We start from the raw sequence: 21,437 nt of genomic DNA on the forward strand, positions 1-21,437 counted from the left end.
CATCCTAACCAGGGAAACCTTGCAGGTTCTCAGGTACCAGGAGAAAGCCCTGGAAAAGGGTGAAGTGGAGGCAGTGCTGCTCAGTGGTGAGAGCGCTTGGGAGGAGGGGAGGGTGTGGGCAGGTTTGTCTTTGACTTAATGCAGAATAAGCTCAATCTTCAAGCCATCCACAGTCTGCCTAGAAAAGTAGGCCATCCCAGCAGCCCTCCCGAGGTTGTGGGCAGGGCGCAGAGGTCAAACTTCCAGGGAAGGCCAAGAGATGGTTCGAGAAAGAAGCAAGGACAAGGCCAGGAGGTTGGATGCAGAAAAAGTCTGCACCCTCTCTCAGCCGTCGTTCCCGTGTGGCCCCAAACCTCCACTCCGGTCCCGAGCCCTGCTGCTAGACCCCCTGACCTCAGCGCCCGAGCCCGGGCTCCCAGCCTCTGCCCGGGCCGGGGCTCGGACTCCATTCCTCCGCCCCCCTCTCACCTCCCGACTGCAGCAGCCGCCGCTGCTGGGCTGTGGCTCCAAGGGCGGGCTCCGGGCTCCTCCAACCTGGGGGCCGAGCCGGGGGCCCGGATAGGGACTCGCGCCAGGCCGGCCGGGTCCCCGGCGGTGCGGGAGGGGTGGGGAATCCCGGGGGATCCCGGGAGGGGAGGGGTCCCGGGCCGGGGGGCCGGGGGTGGGGTCGGGCACCGGAGCTTTCAGTTTGTTCCGCTGTTTGAAATTGGCGCCGGCGGAGCGTTGCGGTCACGTGACGGAGCGTCGCCAATCGGCGGCCGCCCTTGTCTCCGCGTTCCGGGCTCGAATGCTGCGACGGCCCCAGTGAGCGGCTGCCGGGACGCCGCCGGGCGGGTAAGGCGGGCCGGCGGCCGGCTCGTGGGGAGGGGCGGCCGTGGGCGGCCCGGAGGGCGCAGGAGGGGCCCCCGCGGCCGGGGGGCGGCGGGGGGCGGCCGGGGGCGGCCGGGGACGGCCGGGGCGGCGGGGAGACGGCGCTGCCCGGGCCGGCGCCCTCGGCCTGCGCTCCCTCGCGCGTTCCCGTGGGTTCCCTGAGCCCGCCCCCGGCGCCTCTCCTCCCGCCTCCCGAGCCATCCTCTGGCCCTTTCAAAGTCTCCCTGGCTCGGCTTCCTTCCTAGGGGGAAATTACTCCATTCCCCTCCAACTAACGATCGTCTGGCCGCCTCGACCAGTCGACCGGCGTATCATCTTGTTTAAGCTTCCTCCACCTTAAAAAAAAAAATTCCACTCCATGATAATACTTTATTAACTTGGTCGACACATTTTGTCGAGCACCTACTATGTGCCAGGCCCTGGTGGGATAACAGTGGTAGGGGAGATTCTTTCCTTAAAACGTATAATGGGAAGACGGGAGAGAACAGACATTTTTGAAGAATCGCATAAGCAATGGGAGAATTATAGCTGTGAAGGGATAAATTAGAGGTCATTGACAACTGAGTATCTGCAATAAGATCTTGCCTTCGGTAGGTCAGGAAAGGCTTTTCTGAACGGAAGCTTGTTCTGAGATCTGATGCCTTTGTACAAAGAAGGGAGTGAACCCCGCAAAGCAGAGGGAGGAAGGTGTACAAAGGCTGTGTGGTAGGAGGAAGATTGGTTGTAAAAGGCAGGAGGAGGAGTCAGAGCTGAGAGCTGAATGGGAGTGTGGTGTGAGATGAAGCTGGAGGCAGAGGAAGTAGGACCTTCGCCATAACTGAGGGAATTTGGTCCTTATCCAGAAATGAAACATTTTTAAGCAGAAGTGAGTCAAAGTCAGATTTGCATTTTTAAAAGGTTCGTCTGCAGGGGCTGCTGGAGTGGATTAGGGTAGACCTGTTTAGGCTATTGCAATACTCCAGACCAGAACTGTTGGAACTTGAGGGTGGTGGGGAGAGAAAGACAGCAAGAGAGAGGGGCAAAGGGGATAATATTGAAGACATACTTAAGAGGTAAGATTGTCAGGCTTGGTAGTGTTGGATGGGGACAAAGGAGGGACACGTCAAGGTTTCTGGCCATCTAACTAGATGAATGATAATACTATACCCCGAGCAAGGGCCTTGGAAGATAATCACCTGTGGAGCAGGTGCAGGGGAGATGATCATAAATTCAGTTTTAAATATGTTGAGTTTGAGGGCGCTTGGGTGGCTCAGTCGGTTAAGTGGCTGCCTTCCGCTCAGGTCATGATCCCTGCTCAGCAAGGAGTCTGCTTCTCCCTCTCCCTCTGCCTGCTGCTCCTCCTGCTTGTGCTCTCTCTCTGTGTCACATAAATACATAAATAAAATCTTAAAAAGGAAAAAAAAAGATATTTGGAGTCAACTGGAAAATTTAAAATAAATATGTTGAGTTTGAGATGCATTCAAGACATTTAGTTGCTGTCAAGTAGGCAGCGGGTACGTGGGTACTGAGTATAGAGAATTCTAAGCTGAGTATATGAATACTTAAGTCATCCACTTGTAAGTGTGAGCCGATGATTGCTTAAGAAAGGTGTGTAGAGTAAGGAAAACTCCAGAACACAGCCAGAGGGAGAGGTTTTAGAGAGCAGACGGGACTGACCTGCGATTATAGCATAAATAGAGTGGATGTGGATATATATATATATAGGTTTGTATCTTTGGTATCTGGAAAGTGAGAGTATTTTCTTTGATGTCTCCCGCATTCTCTGTGAAGTGGGAAGTAAGGTCATTTGTTAAGAAGAAAGGGGAGTTCTAAATTTTTAAAAAAGTGGATGGGGTGCCTGGGTGGCTCAGTCGTTAAGCGTCTGCCTTTGGCTCGGTTCATGATCCCAGGGTCCTGGATCGAGCCCCATGTCGGTCTCTCTGCTCAGCAGGAAGCCTGCTTCTCCCTCTCCCACTCCCCCTGCTTGTGTTCCCTCTCTTGCTGTCTCTCTCTCTGTCAAATAGATAAATAAAATAAGAAAGTGGAAACATCTTAAGATAATCTGCAGATAATGAGTTGATGAAGGAAACATAGTAGGATTGCTGCTGAGCAATGTCATGTCTATTGGAGGCTGGCTAACGTCAACACTTGGAGCCATTGCTGCTACTGTCATCTCTCCTCTAGACTCCTGCAGCAGTCCTTTAACTGTACACCCTGCTTCCTTTCTGTATGCCTGCTTTCCCCAACCCACCTGTTGTCAAAGAGCGTCTAGAGTTCCTTGCTGTGGCTTCCTGTCACACTAAGAATAATTAAATCCAGAGGCCTTAACCTTGCCTATGAAGTCCTGTGTCACATGAACTGGTTCTCATCTACTCTCCTTTCTTCATTTCAGGTATTTGCTCAAATATCACTTTTTCAGTTGCCTTCCCCAGCAACCCTGTCTAAAAGAGCACTGAGTTGGCTCAACCCCTTATCCTGTTTGGTTTTTCTCCATAGTCACTACCCAGTTAGGATGTAAGCACCAAGAGGGCAGGGATTTCATTTTGTCCTCTGGTTTATATTTCCAGCACCAGGAACAGGGCCTAGCACTGTGGGCACTCAGTGTTTGTTGAATGGCTGAATGAATGAACAAACAGCTGTGTGTATTACCTGGGTTCTCCCTAAAAATGTTAGTTCCCGAGGTAGAGATTTTGTCCTTTCTTTTTTCTTTACCTGTATCTCCACTGCCTAGTGACATAAGTCAGAGTACGTTACTTTTTGTTGACTGACCGAATGAATCATGAATGTGTGGTGGAACCAGTCTGCCCTGCTGTAGAACTTTGCTGGATGCTCAGCTGTACCTCGCATGCACCTCTCCATAGCACGCAAACTTCCATCCCACCCTTCCACTGATGAACCTCTTATTAAAGACGATCTGGTACTAGAGTCAATGGACGCTTTTTTCAGCCTCTTTATTATTCTGGTCCTGTTGATCCTGCTTCTGTGTCTAGCCTCCCATTACCACTGACACAGCCCAGATTCAGGCCTCATCATTTCTCACTGAAGTAACAGAGTAACCTCCTAAAACTGGTCCCTCTACTTCAAGAGTACTCCCTTTCCTTCCACACTGTTGCCAGGATGATCTGTCTAAAAGGCAAAAACAATCAATTATGACCTTTATGGAACAATTGAAAATTTGAACATGTCTGGATATTTGATAATATATTTTTTTCTTTGACAGAGAGAGAGAGGGAGCACAAATGGGGGAGCGGCAGGCAGAGGGAGAAGCAAGCTCCCCACTGAGCAAGGAGCCTGATGCGGGGCTTGATCCCAGGAGCCTGGGGTCATGACCTGAGCCAAAGGCAGACGCTTAACCCACTGAGCTACCCAGGCATCCCTGGATATTTGATAATATTAAGGAATATTATATATATTATATATATATGTTGTATTAATGGGGATGGTATAATATCATCTTTTCTTTATAATAACACAGGGAAAGGGGAAGGGGATAAAGGGTGTGGATGGATCTTGATTGGCTATGGGTTGATGGTTGTTGGAGCTGGGTGATGGGTACATGGGGGCTCATATTATTCATTCTCTTTTTGTGTGTGTTCAAAATTGTCTGTAGAGAAAGTTAAAAAAAAAAAATCCAGGGGTACCTGGGTGGCGCAGTGGTTAAGCGTCTGCCTTCGGCTCAGGGCGTGATCCCAGCGTTCTAGGATCGAGCCCCACTTCAGGCTCTTCTGCTGGGAGCCTGCTTCTTCCTCTCCCACTCCCCCTGCTTGTGTTCCCTCTCTCACTGGCTGTCTCTGTCAAATAAATAAATAAAATCTTAAAAAAAAAAAATCCAGTGTGATCACATCCTTCTGCTTGAAAATCTTCAGTGACTACTTCAAGTCCAAACACCTATGGCACACCTGCTTTTTCTTTTTCTTTTTTTTTTTTTTTAAAGATTTTATTTATTTACTCAACAGAGAGAGAGAGACAGCCAGCGAGAGAAGGAACACAAGCAGGGGGAGTGGGAGAGGAAGAAGCAGGCTCACAGCAGAGGAGCCTGATGTGGGGCTTGATCCCATAACGGCAGGATCACGCCCTGAGCCGAAGGCAGACGCTTAACCGCTGTGCCACCCAGGCGCCCCAACACACCTGCTTTTTCTGACCTGACCCTGACACCAGCTCCAGCCTCTGATGTCTTGCATTTGTCTTTGCATACTGTGTCCAGTTCCATGGAGTCTCTGATACCTTGAATTCACAGTCTTGTCTCCGTGCCTCTGTATATGCTGTTCCACAGCCGGGAATGCCTTGCTCTTTCTGCTCTCTGGCTTTTCCTAGCTTTTCTGTACTAGGTCAGGTATCACCCTCTCTAGAAAGCGTCCCCTGGGGTGAGTGGAAGCATTCTCCTCTTTATCGTAATTGTCTGTCTACCTCTGCTAGCCTCTCAGCTCTTTGAAGGCAGAGACAGTCTCACCTATGTGTCCCTATAAGCTCTTGGCACTTGATAAATGATTGTAGAATCAATGGTTATTCGTCTTTAAATTCCCAACACCCAGCACGGCAGTCAACCCGTGCTATATCAGTGTGCATTGAATGCATGTTGTTGAACGGGAACGACTGTGTTTTCACTTGGTGATGTAGGAATAGGAAGCTGTACTCCCCACAGTGTCGAGGTAGGGGTGGTGGTTGATAATAGAACTGGTCGACAGAGGATGAGCAGGAGCTGGGGATGGAATCGTCAGAATTGTCTCTCAGCTTTTGTTTTTTTCTCTGAAGGCATGGGTTGGAATCGGAACCTGAACCCGGACCTGACTACAACCAGCATCATGTGGCTACTAACTGCTCTTCCTTCACCTATTGATGCCTCCCAGAAAAAAACGCCACCAGCGTTCCCAGAAAGCCCAGCTGCTATTCCAAGAACCACCACTGGAGGACCCCAAACACCACTATGGCTCTCCCCAGCTTACCATCACTCACACTAGACAGGTGCCCAGCAAGCCCATTGACCATAACACCGCCACGTCCTGGGTAGGCCATGGGATTCTTACTTTGACTTTTGCTCTGTTAGGCTTCTCAGAATGCTGCCTCTTCTGCCCCTTAAACCAGGGCCTCCAAAGATTCATGGGGGCAGGGACAAGGAGGCAATGTATTCTTTCTGTCATCAGCCATCTTCTCTGGTATATCTTCTTTTCTAAGTTGAAGCTCAGGCATGGGCTGGTTGGAGTTGGAGTCTTTCCCCCCACAGTCTTCTTAAAGAGTTCAGGATAAAAGTTTTATTACCCAGTAGCTCAGTGAAGAAGCCAGATAAATGGCAGAATGAGTAAAAAAATGAGATTGTTCCCCAAGCTTCACTTGAGAGGTAAACTTTTTAGCTAGGTACTATATTTACTATTTAATAGAGTGAACCTGGAGAAAACCCCACAGAAATGGCATGTCGTATTTTGACAGTTTCAAGGCCCTAGGAAGAGAATACAGCTACTGTCAGGGAAGTAGTATAGCCAGAGGGCCAGACAAAAAAGCCTAAACTTCCATTTAAGAGTGCTTAATGAATATAGCTTGCTCAGGATTGCTTGGAAGAACCATAATACTTGCTTTGGGCTTGTAGAAGAAACGGAAATGTTAGAATCCCATGGATGAGAAGAGGAATGAACATTTATTGAGAACTCGTCGTATGTCAGCTCTTATGCTGGTTGCTTTCCATACAGGATCTCACTCCCTGTTCTTGCACTCAGCATTCACTCTACTGGGGGCCTTCTTCATGCCAGGCACTCTGCTAGGTGCTGGGCATCAAAGGTGAGGAAGACTGCTGGTCTCTGCCCTCAAAGTTTAAAGATAGTTAAACAAGTTGTAGGTGTACAGTGTGATAAAGTGAAGGAGACATTGTCCCCTTTCTTACACACGAGGAAACCGCCAGAGAGATTGAATTACTTGCCCAAAACTCATATCCCTTTCTTTTAATATCCCATTAGACAGATATTTTGTTTTGTGTCTATACTATACTGGGCCCCCTTTTAGAATTCTGGTCCTTGGATAGTTTCCTCCCCTTGGTAGCTGGCTCTCCTCACTTCCTTTTGGTTTTTGTTTTTGATCCTTAAGGTATCACCTCAGTTTGATACGAAAGCAGAAAGCTGGTTCCCGGTGAACCAGAAACGTCATCATCGAAACCAGGCAAGGCATTCAAGTCGAAAGTCTACCATCTCCAAGTTCCCGCATCTAACATTTGAGAGTCCACTGTCTTCCTCCGGTTCAGCCATGCTTGGGATCCCCTTAACCAGGGAATGCCCTCGTCAATCAGAAAAGCGCCTTTCCGGAAGGCCCTTAGTTCCAATGCTCAGTCCTCAAAGCTGTGGGGAAGTGTCAGCACATACGCTTCAGAACTTTCCTTATGTATTCATTCCACCTGATATCCAGACCCCAGAGTCATCGTTGGTGAAGGAGGGGCCCAATCCCCCAGATCAGAGGGAAAGTAGCCTTCCGAGCTGCTCCTTCCATACTAGTACTCCCAAGGGCCCAGAGCCTGGGCCTGTTCTCGTTGAAGACACTCCTGAGGAGAAGTATGGGATCAAGGTCACATGGAGGAGACGACACCACTTGTTTGCTTACCTCAGGGAGAGAGGGAAGCTGAACAAAGACCAGTTCCTTGTGAAAAACTCCCTGGATTTCTCAGACACCAGCAGTCTCAAGACATTTTCATAAAGTTGCTAAAGTACTTTCCTGGCTCACAGGAGAGTACATTAGGAGAATAAAATGGAAATAATACCAATAACCTCAATAGAAAAAAGATGCTTTAACTAGAACCTTGGAGTCCTAAGGGAATTCAGATTTGCTTTTTAAAATGTCTTTTCCTGAAAAGTCTTTAGTGTCATAAACAGTTCACTTCATATTTTTCTTCCATTAACTGTTTAAAATTTGAAGTCTCTTGCAGTAACTATTTAAAATGTATGTAAATAAATGGTTGCAGAAAGGTTTTAGAGAACCCTGCTTCTGATTACTGACCATGCAGCAATATTACCTTCTCTACACAAGGTCTTTCTTCATTGTGTTTTTTAAAGCACTACTCAGTAATCCTCTAATCACCTCATTCAAACTCATTCATTCCACGTTTTTGAATACAAATTCTGTGTCAGGCTCAGCAGCAGCTTCCTTTATGACATGATGGATGGGAAAAGTAAAAGCGGAACTCTGTGACTTGGTAGCTGAACTGCCACCTCTGTGACCTTGCTCATCCTCTCGAAGGCCAAGGTGAGGAAAGGCAGCAAGCCCTGTTTTAGTGAATATAGTGGGGTCAGGGACGATAAAGGGGACATAGAGAAGTTACTTAGGTTTGCTGTGTTTTGGTTTTTTATTTCCATTCAAAGAAATCTGTAAATATCAAATAGGGTGGGAAAATGATTTCTTGTAGTGACTGTTTAAAATGTATGTAATTAAATATGGAACCTTTTCAGAGAAGACTACTTACTGTAGCTAATGCAGGACTGCCCTTTCAAAACCTGCCTCCTTTGCCCTTTCGCCACTACAGATGGCATCTCTTTCAACTGCATCCCGTTCAGTTTTAAGAACCTACTCTGTGTCCGGTCCAGCCAGAGCTAAACAAGCAGGGATTATTCTGCTTATTTTATAGTTGGGAATCTGAAGCCCAGATAATGAACTATGTTTAGGGTCACACAGTGAGTGGAGGCTGACACATCGAGGCGACGCTCCGTTCTCCCAGCTTGTGCCAACTTCTGCGCCTCTTAGGTAAGCCCACTGTGGAAACAGCTGACCTCGGAATGCTATAAGCGCAACATGCGATAACTTTTGCCAGGATGTTTTGGCGATGAGAAAGGAAGTGGCGACAAGATTTATTGGAAACGAGAGTACATATTTAGATCTCAAATCTTATGGGATATGGATGTTTGAAGATTGTCCATAGGCCGTAGAGAGAGGTAAATGGGAAAAGTTCTTACAGTCTGTAGAATTGGTCTAGCAATGCTCTAAAAACTTGGACTGCAGTAAGGGAGGCTGAAGGAGTTTTGTGCAGTTGGAATGCGAGACCAGAGAACTATGAAAGAGAAAGGGAGTGACTGCTGGAGAGGCTACAAGTGTGCTTTCCGGAAGGCTTTGGTGTCGGGAGGGGCCGCGCTGTGAGGGACCCGGCAGAGGTCTGTGAGTCCTAACATTACAGACCTCTGAAAGCGCTCTGGGTGGTCTCTGGGTACAAACAGCCGGGACGCGGGTAGGCCGCTCCATGGGTGGCGGTTAGGGGGATGGGCCGCTCCTCCGACAAACTGACTTCCCCGCCGCTGGGAGCCAACGCAGCTGACGCGAACACATCCCTCCGCCCCATCCCCGAAACGCGCTCCAGGGACCCAGCCCTACCTAGCGCGTCACCCGAGTTCGGACGCAGGCGCCTTTAGCTCCCGGCGCCCCCGCCCCCTAGAAACCCTCCCGCATCGCCGAGCAGCAGCAATAGCCAATGAGAGACGAGCGGCCGGCACGAGGACCAATAGGCGGTGGCAACAGTGCGGGGTGCGGTTGCTAGGGGGCGGGGCCCGGCTGCCTGCCAGGCTTGCCACCCTAGCAGCGGCGTCTGGGGTTCTGGACTTGGTTGCCACTTCCTGAGCCGCGGGGATGGAGGCGTCGCGCTGCCGGCTCGGACCCCGCGGGGACAGGTCCGACAGGGGTGGTGGCTGGTCTCGTCTCGAGCGGGGCGGAGGGACGGAGTGAGACCGTGGCGGTCCTCCCTGGGAGCTCTGAAGAGAGGGCGGTGGGCTCGGGTCAGGGAGGGAGGGACGGATTTGGCGGCAGGAGGAGAGTCTTCTGTCCCCCACTGCGCGGTGGAGGATCCCCTTTTTACTGGTGAGCGGTAGGAAGCAGCGGCTCTGCTGCCTGCACCGAGAGGAAGGACTTTGTGTTCAGGTCCTTGCTTGGGAAACTCTTGGAGTTTTCGTTGCGAGCTCGTCTTGCTCTCTGTGGGCCTCGCTTACTCAAAATGCGTTAGCACTGCTCTTCACGCACTGCCCGGCAGTGTCGGAACTGAGGTGGATGAAGTCTTTCCCGGGGCTGTCGAAGCGGAAGGTTGTGGGTGATATTTAATCATTTGCTCTAATGCCATTGCTTTTGGCAGGCGGTGCTGAATTCTGGAACGGAGTCCGAGGGCCGAAAGTGCAAAACTATTCTTTTGCTTCTTTCTGCTTTATAGTAATTATCTCTTATTTAGGATCGTTCGTCCTATTTGTAATGTACCGTACCCCCTTGTTTGCTCTCCTCTTTCCTGCCTCCGCCAGAGGGAGAGCCTGGGAAATAAAACAATCCGAAATCTCAGTCTGTCAATTTCTTGTTAGCTAGGTTAATGAAAAGTTAAGGGGGAGCGGCATGAAATCATTGACTTCAAACTTTGGCATTGTCTGAGAATTGAAATCATACACGCCAACAGTGTTCCCCGCTTCTTATTCCATTACCACGGTAAATAAAGATGTAGAGTGTAAGGAGTTAGTCTGATGCTTAGATTAGTAGATGTTTAAACAATTCTATTTAAAAACGGCACAAGGAGGTGTTGGGTATAGAGAACACCCATTTTCCCCTTTCGTCAGATTTTATTTACGTGATAACTGCGATCTGAGAGATTTGTTCACTGCACTTTCTTTTTTTCAAGTTGAGAGAAAAATAACTCACGTTTACCAGTTTAACTATGGAAGTGCTAGGAGGAGATAAAGTTAAAATTCAGCGTCTTTGTTGAATTCAGATGGTGTATGTTCAGTGTGGGCATTCAATAAATTAACTGAATGAATTTATGGCAATAAATTTCTTGGGTACCAGATGTTTGATATATGACTCATGATTTGCGCGGGGACCGGGGGGGAGGGGGGTTTGACTTCGAAACTGAGACCAGGAGGCAAAGTGGTTTTTAATTTATTGGACTTGAAGTTTAAAAGGATAATTTTAAAGTTTTCCCCTTTTTTTCTTCCGAAAGAAAACAGCCCTTTAATTTAAAAATTGACATCAAAGGAGAGTGTGAGTCACCAAATGTTTCTCCTGCCCTAGGTAATATTAAGTGCAGTTTCTATCACTGTTAAACTCAGTTGTTGCTGAGGAGTGGAATGTCTCTTGTATTTTGGCTTCAGATTGTGTGTCTAATGTTTTTGATAAAATACATTGATAGAGTTTTTGGTATTAATACCTTTCCATGTGAAGTATAACATCTGACTTTTAAATTTCCTGTGATTTTTTTTTCCTTTGAATTTTACTATGTTGCCTTTGACTGTTTACCATGAGGCAGATTTCTTTTGAATGGAGTGGAAAAATTACTAACAAACTTCAGGTATTTTTCTTATTTCTGAAATATTTAGTGAAATTTGGAGATGGAATTTGAAACATCTCTCTCAGGAACTTTGTTGAAGGAGGCATTTTTATTATAGATTCCCTGGAGATGACCGTGCCTGGCGGCTAGTGCTGGAACTTGAGCTTTCTCTGGCCTTTTGTCCCTGATAGAGAATTGAAGGTATGGTGAGAGATTTTTTGGTGTGATGCGACCTTGTGACCCAGTTAGACTAAGAAAGTCCTAGTCTCTGATTTATCCGTGCTTTCTCTTTAGAAATATGAACAGTTGTAGTAGCTGGAGGTTATGTGTTGTCCAGGCTTGTTATCCTTTCTCACATTCTCTCTTTTTTGAAGATTTATTTATTTTAGAGAGAGAGAGTGTGTGCAAGAGCAAGCAGGGGGAGGGGCAGAGGGAGAGACTCCTGAAGCCAACTCCCTGCTGAGCTGGATCCCAGGACCCTGACAACATGACCTGAGCGGAAACGAAGAGTCAGCCACTTAACCTACTGTACCACCCAGGTGCCCCTCTCTCTTTTTTGAATGTTTCATCAGATCAACTGATTGTTGGCAAATAGAGACTTACCCAGTGCTTAAATGTCCTCAGAGTAACTAATCCATGACTGCAGTATGTTTGGCAAATATTAAAAGTTCCTAATAACTTCAAACATGCATGTGTTTCTCCAAATGTGAAAACTCCATACAGACCTAGAAAGGAGAGAATCATCTGCAGTAAATTTTCTTTTTTTTGAGATCCTTCTGTTCCAAGCAGACAGACTCTGACATTTTTTGGAATAGTTTTTATTTCTGACTTCGCTTGTTCTTTCCTATGGAAACTCTGCTGTTTTCCCTGCATCTGTGCCCATTGAAAGAAAATGCTAACGTTTGTTCTTACTAAGGGGAAAAGTATGCTTGAATTACTCAGAGGCAGAGTTGAAGTTGCCTTGCTTCTCCATATTTGAGGATTTTAGGACTAGAAGGGGCCTTGTTAATTCCCTTCGTTCTCCTGTTTGAGAATAGTGGAATTATTATGGCTTCTTTCAACTAGAATTTCCTGTGGTCTGCTTTTGCTTTATTTCCTCTGAATCAGCTTACTAGAAATAAGCTCTTAGTTCTAAATCTATTCTGCCTCATCAGACATCCTTATTGTCAGTAATAATGAAGGCTGCAAAATCTTCCTGGCCTGGTTAAAGCTTAAATCCACTTATGACGGAGAGAAGACACGCTGTCCACATGCTGATCGATGTGCTGTCTTTATTTGCTCACTTTAATACCTGCCATGAGGGCTCGATAATGAGGACTGCCATCTCTGTCTCTGCCTTAGAACTTCTGTGAAAACATGGATGATGAGTATATGTCATGTGAGTCACAGAACCCCTGCAAGACCACGGTTCTGAAGAGGGTTATAGTAATACTTTTCTTGTTTATGAGACGGCATTTGCTGTTTTACCACATGGCATTGTGGGAGGTATGGAAACTTTCACTGGGTTCCTGAGTTCTAGTCCTAGCTTTTTCACTCTTTGGCAGTGTGATCTTAAGCAGCTCATCTACTTTTTTGGCTTCAGTTTTCTCCTCTGGAAAATGAGGGCTTCTTTGGATTCCCTTGGTGATTTATAACAAATTAATAAAATGACATATATATTTTTAACAGCACATGGCTCAAGTTTCAAAAGATACAAAATGATATTCAGTGAAAATTATGTCTTTTCTTACTGTCTCCATGTCACCTTGTTCATTCATTGATGGACATCTTAGGGGCCTTCCAAAGATATTGTGTTAAATAATCTATAAATACTCCTTTCCCACTCCCAAAATTTGATGATTTTGAGTTTTAGGGTAAAATATAATATTCTAGGGCACCTGGGTGGCTCAGTTGGTTAAGCGTATGTCTTCGGCTCAGGTCATGATCCCACAGTCTAGAATCGAGTCCCACTTCGGGCTCCCTGCTCAGCAGGGAGTCTGCTTCTCCCTCTGCCCTTCACCCCACCTGTGCTCGCTCTCTCTCTCTCTTAAATAAATAAATAAATAAAATCTTTAAAAAAAATAAAATGCTCTAAGCCCTGATATCTACTTTCATCATTGATAGGAAGTGTTTTTAGAATATAGTTCCTGCGTTTTTTTCCTGTGGTAATTAAAGTATAGAAAATAGGACTGTAAGAAGAAAACGAATATTATTTTTCAGACAAGCTTCTAGAAGAATAAATCTTGCTATTCAGCTTTTCAGGAAGAAACTTCAGTACATCTATAGTTTGCCTTTGATTTTAGGTTTTAGAATGCAGCCAGTTTAATAGAGGATTGACTTGTTTCCCTATTGAAACATAGTGTACTTTTGTTATGGCAATGCCATATGAGCTAGAGATAAAGTAGAGAGTTTTTTGGCTGAGTTAAGGTCTTAAACTGTGTTGTTCCAAAGGGAAGATTTGTTGGGAATAAATGATCAGTAATAAGGCTTACATTTAAGTATCCTTTGCTGCGTTCACAGTGTGTCACTCATTTGATCTCTTTCGAGCTTCATCGCTCCCAAGAAAGCAGGGCTGGTGTGATCTTCGTTTTATAGACGGGGAAGTTAAGAATGAGGAAGGATGTGATATACCTAAGGTCACATGACAAGTAAATGATGCAGTCAAAAGTAAAATTCAGAAGTAAAATCCAGGCTTTTGACTCCTCTACCCCCCACCCCCATGTATTATCAAAATATCTATTCCAAATATTCTGGATGCCATTTTTACAAATAAATGATAACAATGGGTACTGATTACATTCTAATTATTTTTAGGATGAGCAGTTGAAGAAATCAGACATTTTAGCGAAGTATTAATTTCATCCAAGGGAAAGGGAGTAGAAATATTTCTTTGGTATTGTTAGGCAAACAAATGCACTTTCATCTTTATCCAAGAAATAGAAGGGGAATTAAAAACATTCCCGAAGAGAGAAATGTAACCCTGAGGAAAAGAGAATCAGGCAAAAGGTAGAATCAATCTAGTTTCTGAGTAACATCTTTTTTAAATCTAGAAAGAAGGAATGAATTCTTTGACTTCTGAATCAAATTATACATTTAAAATAACCTTTCTGTTTGGTTCACTCAAAAGAATGTTTTTGCTTTTACTTTGTGGAACATGCAAAATGAAGACGGGTTCACTCTAATTTTCTTTGCTGCATTATTTGGGGCCAAATGAATGATTAAATCAGTTACCAACTTTTCCTTCTCATTGCCTCTCTCCCCCCAAACAATTCTCCTTTCTTTCTGAAGGAAAGAAATGGGCCCACTAAATGGGCCTCTTAGGAAATGGATTTTCATTCCCTAGCTTGAATTAAGTTAGTCCCAGATTGTGGCAGTCATTCAAGTAGAAGACGGCTGAGCCTAGAATACTAACATTTGTCCTCAGATGAGGAAGGATGGATTTCCAAGGAGTCTTTTCTGGCAGTTCTAATTTGATCTTCATGTGCCTTTCCCAGAAGCAGTGTTTTGTTGTAGCCAGAGGTGTTCTTGGTGTCTCAGTACATGTGAAAACACAGCCTTCCAGTACTGACATTTGGGATTGGGGCAAGGGGAATCTATTTGTCAATTGACTTAGTGAAAATTACTCTATTAATAGCTATTGCCTCAGCTACCTGACACTGGAATCAGTTCCAACAGTGAAATCTGATGACTCCTGATCAACTGCTCTGATAGGTTTCTTCAGAATCCACTCACTGGCTTAGAAATTCTGCTACCTGGGGCGCCTGGGTGGCTCAGTCAGTTAAGCATCTGCCTTTGGCTCGGTTGATGATCCTGGGGTCCTGGGATCGAGTCCTGCATTGGGCTCTTTGCTCAGTGGGGAGTCTGCTTCACCCTCTGCCTGCGCTCCCCCAGCTTGTGCTCTCTCTCTCTCTCTGACAAATAAATTAAAAAAAAAAGAAAGAAAGAAATTCTGCTACCTAATAATACCAAATGAACTGGCATTCTGACTGAAAAGATTCTTGGCAGACTTACTGAAATACAGTAGTAGTGAAATCCCAGACTCCGCTGGCCATTGGAGTGTATGTGGTCAGTGGTGCAGTTTAGCATGCTGAATTGTTCCACTTGTTGGCTATTTTGAATAATGCTGCTGTGAACATTAGTGTCCAAGTCTTTGTGTGCACATATATTTTCATTTCTTTTGCGCATGTACCTGAGTGGAGTTGTTGGGTCATGTGGTAAATGTTTTACAACTTGAGGAACTAGCAGACTTATTTTCCAAAATGGCTGCAACATTTTACATTCCGCACAGCAAGGTGTTGGGGTTCGTTTCTGTACATCCTCGCCATTACTTCTTTTTGTCTATCTTTTTTATTATAGCCCTCCTCATGGATGTGAAATACCATCTCATTGTGCTTTTGATTTGCGTTCCCTTAATGGTGATTAATTGAGTTTTTTTATGTGCTTATTGATCATTCCTATATTTTTAGAGAAATATGTTTGTTTACTTTGCCTGTTTTTAAATTGGGTTGTCTTTTTATTACTTAGTTGTAAGAGTTCTTTATAGGTATTTTGGATACAATTCCCTATCAGATAAATGATTTACAGATATTATCTCTGTCAGTGGATTGCCTTTTTCCCTTTCTTGATGGTGTTGTTTGAAGTATGAATTTATTTTATTTTGCTAGAGTCCAATTTATTAATTTTTATCTCTTTTGTTTTTGGTGTTGTACCTAAGCAGTCATTGCCTAGTCCAAGTTTACAAAGATTTAGTTGGATGTGTTCTTCTAAGGTTTTTAAAGTTTTAGCTCTTATATTTAGGTCTTTGATTCATTTTGTGTGTGCTATGAGGTAGGGGTCCAAATCCTTTGCATGTGGATATCCAGAACCATTTGTTGAAAAAACTATGTTGAACCTATTTTTAAAACTGAAGTGTCACAGCCTACTTTCCAACTTCCTGCCTCTAGATCTACCTTTTTAATACCCAAAGTATTATTTTCATAAATGTATCTTATTGCTCACCTGTTGACAGACATTAATATTATCGTGGGGGGTTCTATTGAAAACAATGAAAAATAGCATCCTCGTTACATGTATCTTTATATATTTGGCCTAGTATTTTGTAAACTTTGTATGTTTGGGGATACAGAGTTTAATTTTAGTAGAGGCTGCTAACTTTCCCTCCAAAAAGGTTATAAACTTTTTCTTCACAGACTATGAATGCTCGTGTTAAAGTGGAGAATTACCACTCATTCTTGTTGCTCAGTCCCTTATATGTACAGATTGAGTACATAGTAGGCACTTCGTAAATATTTACAGGTGTTTAAGATGAGGGTAAAGTTGAGGGGCTACCTGCAATTTGGTTTAGAGTCACTTTAAGCTGGTCATTGAGACAAAGAATATAAAGCCAACTAACGCAAAATTCAACAACTAAAAGAAAATTTACATATGAAAGTAGAAACAAAGGTAGCCAAGATTATGTAGGTAATGTTCTTATATTCTTTACAGATGAAACAAAGCATATTATTTGTGGAATCCAAGATGTTTACTGACAGTTATGATAGGGAATTGCTACAAAAACTGTTCCGGAAGTATATAATAAGAGAAATTTTGATTGCCAGGTATGAGTTGTAGTTAGCAAAATATAACTGAATGTATGATGGGAAGATGTAGCACCTTGGAGGTGCTAGGTTATTAGTCATCATTTGTGTCTCAAATGTGATTTGGTAAGAGAATTATCAGTACAGTAAGTTCAAATTTAAGAAAGTATTTAAAAGTCACTGCTTCCAGCTTTTCTGATGTGGAATAATGATCTCAGACTGACTAATCTTGGCCAACAGAACTGAGGTCAGCTATGTGATATAGATGATACTATAGTATAATGTGAAACATTGTCCCCCTTAAGCTCGTAACTGACAGAGGAAATAAAGGAGAAAACCAAAGAACAGAGCAGAAGTCTCTATCATCTCTGGTAATGTGTATGCCAGTCGGGTAGGTACTATTTTATTAAATCTGTGAAAGGTACATCCACAGTTTTAAACTAAAAATAAAGTTGTTTTTTCTTTAAGAAATGATACTAGGTTTACAGTAACTTTTGTTCAAATTATTTCGCATAGTTAGGCAGTGATCTTTTATCAGTTTCTTCATTATTTTCCATAGCCATACAGCTATAAAATGGAGACGGTAATATCTAATTTTTACCTACTTTGGAAAGTTCCAAAGTAAGGGATGATGAATTAGAGTATTTCTTTAAGGCATAAGTCAAAGGACTTTTTTAAATCTAACTTTAAAATTCATTTGTTTATCAGACATTTGTTTCACATCTTCCATGTTCTAGACATCGCATGCCATCAGCAATGCTGAGTAATGTTAGAAAGTACTGATGTTCGTTAAGTTTCTTTTGTAATTTTGCTTTTCTTTTGAGTGCTTGAAGTTTGTCTCAAGAGTCATAAAAGAAATGACTATGCATGTCGCTGAGCTTAGCAGAGGCACTGTTTTGGCAGCTGCTCTGTTGTAGTGAAAGCAAGAGAAGCCCCAGGGAAGTGTGGAGTGGGTCTCCTGACACCACAGCTATAGCAGAAATGCCCTATACAAGACTGACGTATATACATTTAGCTTCATTACCCACAAGCTTACACTTGAGCCAGAAGTGTGCGCATACTCCCTTAATAGATCCCTCCTGAAAGTGCCAGCTATCTTCCTAAAACTGAGCATGTTGCTCCTGTGGGTGTTCTGGGGGGTTCATGTTGCTAACCAGGATAATGGCATCAGTTTTGATTTCTAGTTGAAAAGTAATTAACAGAAGTTCTCAGGGTTGTGAATTCAATCCCCACATTAGGCATAGAGCTTACTTAAAAACAAAACAAAACAAAAAAAACCATTAGGGCCACCTCGCAGGCTCAGTTGGTAGAGCATGCGACTCTTAATCTTGGGGTTGTGAGTTAGGGCCCACACTGGGTGTAGAGATTACTTAAAAAATAAAAATAAAAGGGGCGCCTGGGTGGCTCAGTCAGTTGGGTGTCTGTCTTTTTGGCTCAGGTCGTGATCTCAGGGTCCTGGGATTGAGCCCTGCATCAGCTCCCTGCTCAGCAGGGAGTCTGCTTTCTCCCTCTCCCTCTGCCCCTTCCCCTTGCTTGTGCTCCCCCACTCTCTCTCTCTCAAATAAATAAATAAAATCTTTTAAAAAATAAAAAAATAAACAACAAATCAAGTCTTTTTTTTTTTTTTTTTCATTTTAAAATGCAGCCATTTAAGAGCCTTCAGGTGCTTGTGTCGGCAGCACATCTGCTCAGAGCCTTCAGTCATATTTCGAGTAAGCACATGTAGCAATTAGTGGAGATCAGATAAGTGTGCTTATAACTGAGACACTGGGTTGATTAATACATAGCAGAACATTGCTGGCTCCTATATTGATTTCAACCATTTATAGTTTCAAATTGTTTTATTCTTAGTTACATTTAATAGGCTAAGAAGTTGACTTTTAACATATATATTTTAAATGTCTTTACATGGTACTGTTATGAAAAAACTCAGCTTTTTCCTTTCTAGATAGGGGAGAACCCAGTGCTTTCCTACAGTGTGTTTCTTTCCTGCTATGTGTTTCTTTCCTGTTTGTCTCCTTAACTACTCACACAGAACACTTCACTTCTCTGGTCCCCAAATGTGTGGGGTTTTTGTCCCCACAACAAGCAATTCTCTGTGACACCAGCTGGGTGTCCTACAATTCAACTCAACTCTGATATTATCTACCCAAGATAGGTTTGGATCCTACAGGTTAAGGGCTTGGTCCCACAAGAGTGCCCCTCCCTTGCTACCCTCATTCTTCAGATGTCATTCGCAAGCCCGGTTATCACCTGTGCTTCTGACCCAACCGGCTACAGATGATAGGTTCCAAAGATTCCCTCCTTGGGTTCAGTTAATTTGCTAGAGCAGCTCACAGAACTCAGGGGAACACTTAACGTTTAGCAGCATATTAAGAGCAGCCAGATGAAGAGATACATAGGACAAGGCCTGGGAGGGTCCCAAGCATAGGAACTTCTGTCCCCATGGAGTTGGGATGTGTTACCCTCCCGGTGTGGATGTGTTTCCCAACCTGGAAGCTCTCCAAATTCTCTGCTTGTGGGATTTAATGGAGGCTAAACTCTCTGCTTGTGGGATTTAATGGAGGCTTTATCAGATAGGCATTATCAATCATGAATTTTATGAATTCCATTTTCAGCCCTCCCTTTTCAAGAGAATGAGGGGTGGGGCTGAAAATTCCAAGCATCTTATCATGGTTTGATCTTTCAGGTGACCAACAGGTACAAAATTCAAAAGGATTGAAACAGTACGTAATGAAAAGTAAGAATGCTTCCCTTTCCCCTGCCTATTTAGTTTCCTCCCTGAAGGCAACACTGGCAGATAAAAGATGTATATATTTTTTTCTCATAAATGGTAATAAATACTCCCCAATTTTCTGTACCTTGCCTTCTTCAATTAGTAAAACATCTTGGAAACCGTTCCAAATCAGTATCTCTGTATTTCTGTATTTTACTCATATCAGTGCTTTTTTTTTAAACAGCTGCATGGTATTCCATTGTACAGATATGGTATACTTTATTTAATCAGTCCCTATTGAGGAACATTAAAGTGTGCTATCTTGCTTTTACAAACAGTGCTACAGAGTCATGTAAAGTTTATAATCATATGGGGCACCTGGGTGGCTCAGTTGGCTAAGCAACCGACTCTTGATTTCAGGTCACGCTCTCAGGGTTGTGAGATCTAGCCCTGTAGGTTAGGCTCTGCGGCAGCCTGCCTTGGGCTCCCCACTGGCTGTGAAGCCTGCTTAAGATTCTCTCTCACCCTCTCTCTCTCAAAAAAAAAAAGAAGTTTATAATCACATTGGACAGTTGGCTAAAGTTGGGAAATCATAAGTTAATAAAGAGTATAAATTTGCCTAAAGAGTTTCTCTGAGTGTAAGTTGCATTCATTAGTAGATCAGAAATTTTATATTTCATACCAATGTATTTTTAACTTTTCAGAAACTAATGTTAGAGCAAATAGGTGATGATTATACACAATTGAACTTACTTGTTGAGAGTAAAGATATAATGAAACCCTGGGAGCTATTGGAAGTTAGAGTGGAGAGAGGTAAAGAGTGGGACTTGTGTTTATTACTTTTTTTTTTCTTACTTCATTGACACTATTTCTGATAATTCCTTGTGGAAGTTTCAAAGTAAAAATCACTGCCTCCTCTTTGATGAATTATACTACCAAAGGCCTTACATTTTATTTGTAGCTGCTTAAATGTATTGAGTGCCCATTATTATTTTATAAGTAGTAGACCATTTTATTTTGACACAGAGGTTTTCTTTAACATCTATTGTTAGTGTTATTAATTAAATATAAGCTATTTTGAGCAGTAACTATATCTTTAACTCTTGCATAACACATAGACAAGGTAGAGATTCAGAAAACAATACAGATTTAATGTGTGCATTCTATGTACCTGACACTATTCTAATCATCTTATTAATTTGTTCAAATCTTATATAGTCATGTGAGATGATTATTATTATCTTTCTGCTGTGCATGGTAGGCAGAGGTTAAATGACTTGTCTGAGAGAGAAAGTAAAGGATCCGGGATATTAAAAAGCCAGGGAATCTGGATCCAGAGTCTATAAAGTTGTTTCACTTTACTTTGATTCTTAGATGTTTTATGAGATCATTATTATTATCCCTTTTGTTAGGGAGGGAAAATGTAGAAAAGTAAAATTGCCCAGGCTACGTTTATGGAAGGCCTAAAGTTAATGCTCTCCCTTTAAGGGTATTGCTAGGCAAAGATGCTAGGGGGAAGAGGATAGATTTTATCTTCTGGACTTTGAATGGCATGGCTGTTGAGCAATCACTGGTTTGACTATGGTTAAGACAGCAATTGATATGTTTAAGTAAATTGTTCTTGTCCTTTGTATTTATTTTATCTGTCAACATAGTGGATTTTTTATCTTTACATAACAAAACAACTCACAAATGTGTTTAAAAATAAAATAGAATTGAGGTAGCAGGAAACGAGAATGATTTTTCACTCTGCTCTGCAGAGAGGGGTTGTATTACGTGTCCCTGTCTGCGCCAGAAGAAACTTTCCAGGAGTCAGGAACATTATGGTCTGCTTCACTTATTGAATTTCACTGTTTTTAAATTCAATTTTAGGATTCTTGTAAATATATTGCAGTCTTGCAGTGCTCTTTCTTTTTTTTTTTTTTTTAAGATTTTATTTATTTATATGATGGAGAGAGAGACAGCCAATGAGAGAGGGAACACAAGCAGGGGGAGTGGGAGAGGGAGAAGCAGGCTACCAGCAGAGGAGCCCGATGCGGGGCTCAATCCCAGAATGCTGGGA

General features: G+C 43.4%; 2 protein-coding genes across 6 annotated transcripts in view; both read left to right on the plus strand.

The window, feature by feature from the left end:
* Nucleotides 1-750: 750 nt before the first annotated feature.
* RHNO1 (RAD9-HUS1-RAD1 interacting nuclear orphan 1) lies at nucleotides 751-7,798 on the plus strand. Of its 3 annotated transcripts, none has more exons than XM_040642033.1 (3): nucleotides 751-834; nucleotides 5,602-5,853; nucleotides 6,922-7,798. In XM_040642033.1, the coding sequence occupies exons 2-3, from the start codon at nucleotides 5,686-5,688 to the stop codon at nucleotides 7,519-7,521; spliced, it is 768 nt and encodes a 255-aa protein (XP_040497967.1). In that variant the 5' UTR covers nucleotides 751-834; nucleotides 5,602-5,685; the 3' UTR covers nucleotides 7,522-7,798. The 3 variants fall into 3 exon arrangements, with proteins under 3 accessions (XP_040497967.1, XP_040497969.1, XP_040497968.1); XM_040642035.1 differs by having other exon boundaries at nucleotides 5,602-5,811; XM_040642034.1 differs by lacking the exon at nucleotides 751-834 and adding an exon at nucleotides 6,531-6,618 and having other exon boundaries at nucleotides 5,729-5,853.
* A 1,555-nt stretch (nucleotides 7,799-9,353) lies between these two features.
* TULP3 (TUB like protein 3) overlaps nucleotides 9,354-21,437 on the plus strand; it is a 68,630-nt gene continuing 56,546 nt past the window's right edge. For 2 of the 3 annotated variants that reach the window (XM_008704856.2, XM_008704857.2), the window contains exon 1: nucleotides 9,354-9,476. In XM_008704856.2, coding sequence (XP_008703078.1) covers nucleotides 9,436-9,476 — 41 coding nt within the window. In that variant the 5' untranslated portion in view covers nucleotides 9,354-9,435. The remainder of the gene's footprint in view (nucleotides 9,477-21,437) is intronic. The other variant, XM_008704858.2, reaches the window with a different exon arrangement.

Source organism: Ursus maritimus, unplaced genomic scaffold (assembly GCF_017311325.1).
Source record: "Ursus maritimus isolate PB19 unplaced genomic scaffold, ASM1731132v1 scaffold_26, whole genome shotgun sequence".
NCBI lineage: Eukaryota > Metazoa > Chordata > Mammalia > Carnivora > Ursidae > Ursus > Ursus maritimus.

Bases quoted from the DNA above. Each gene is read 5' to 3' on its own strand.
- RHNO1 (XM_040642033.1), top strand. From the start codon at position 5,686: ATGCCTCCCAGAAAAAAACGCCACCAGCGTTCCCAGAAAGCCCAGCTG. The intron at 5,854-6,921 runs GTAGGCCATGGG...TTGATCCTTAAG, and splicing joins ATAACACCGCCACGTCCTGG to GTATCACCTCAGTTTGATAC.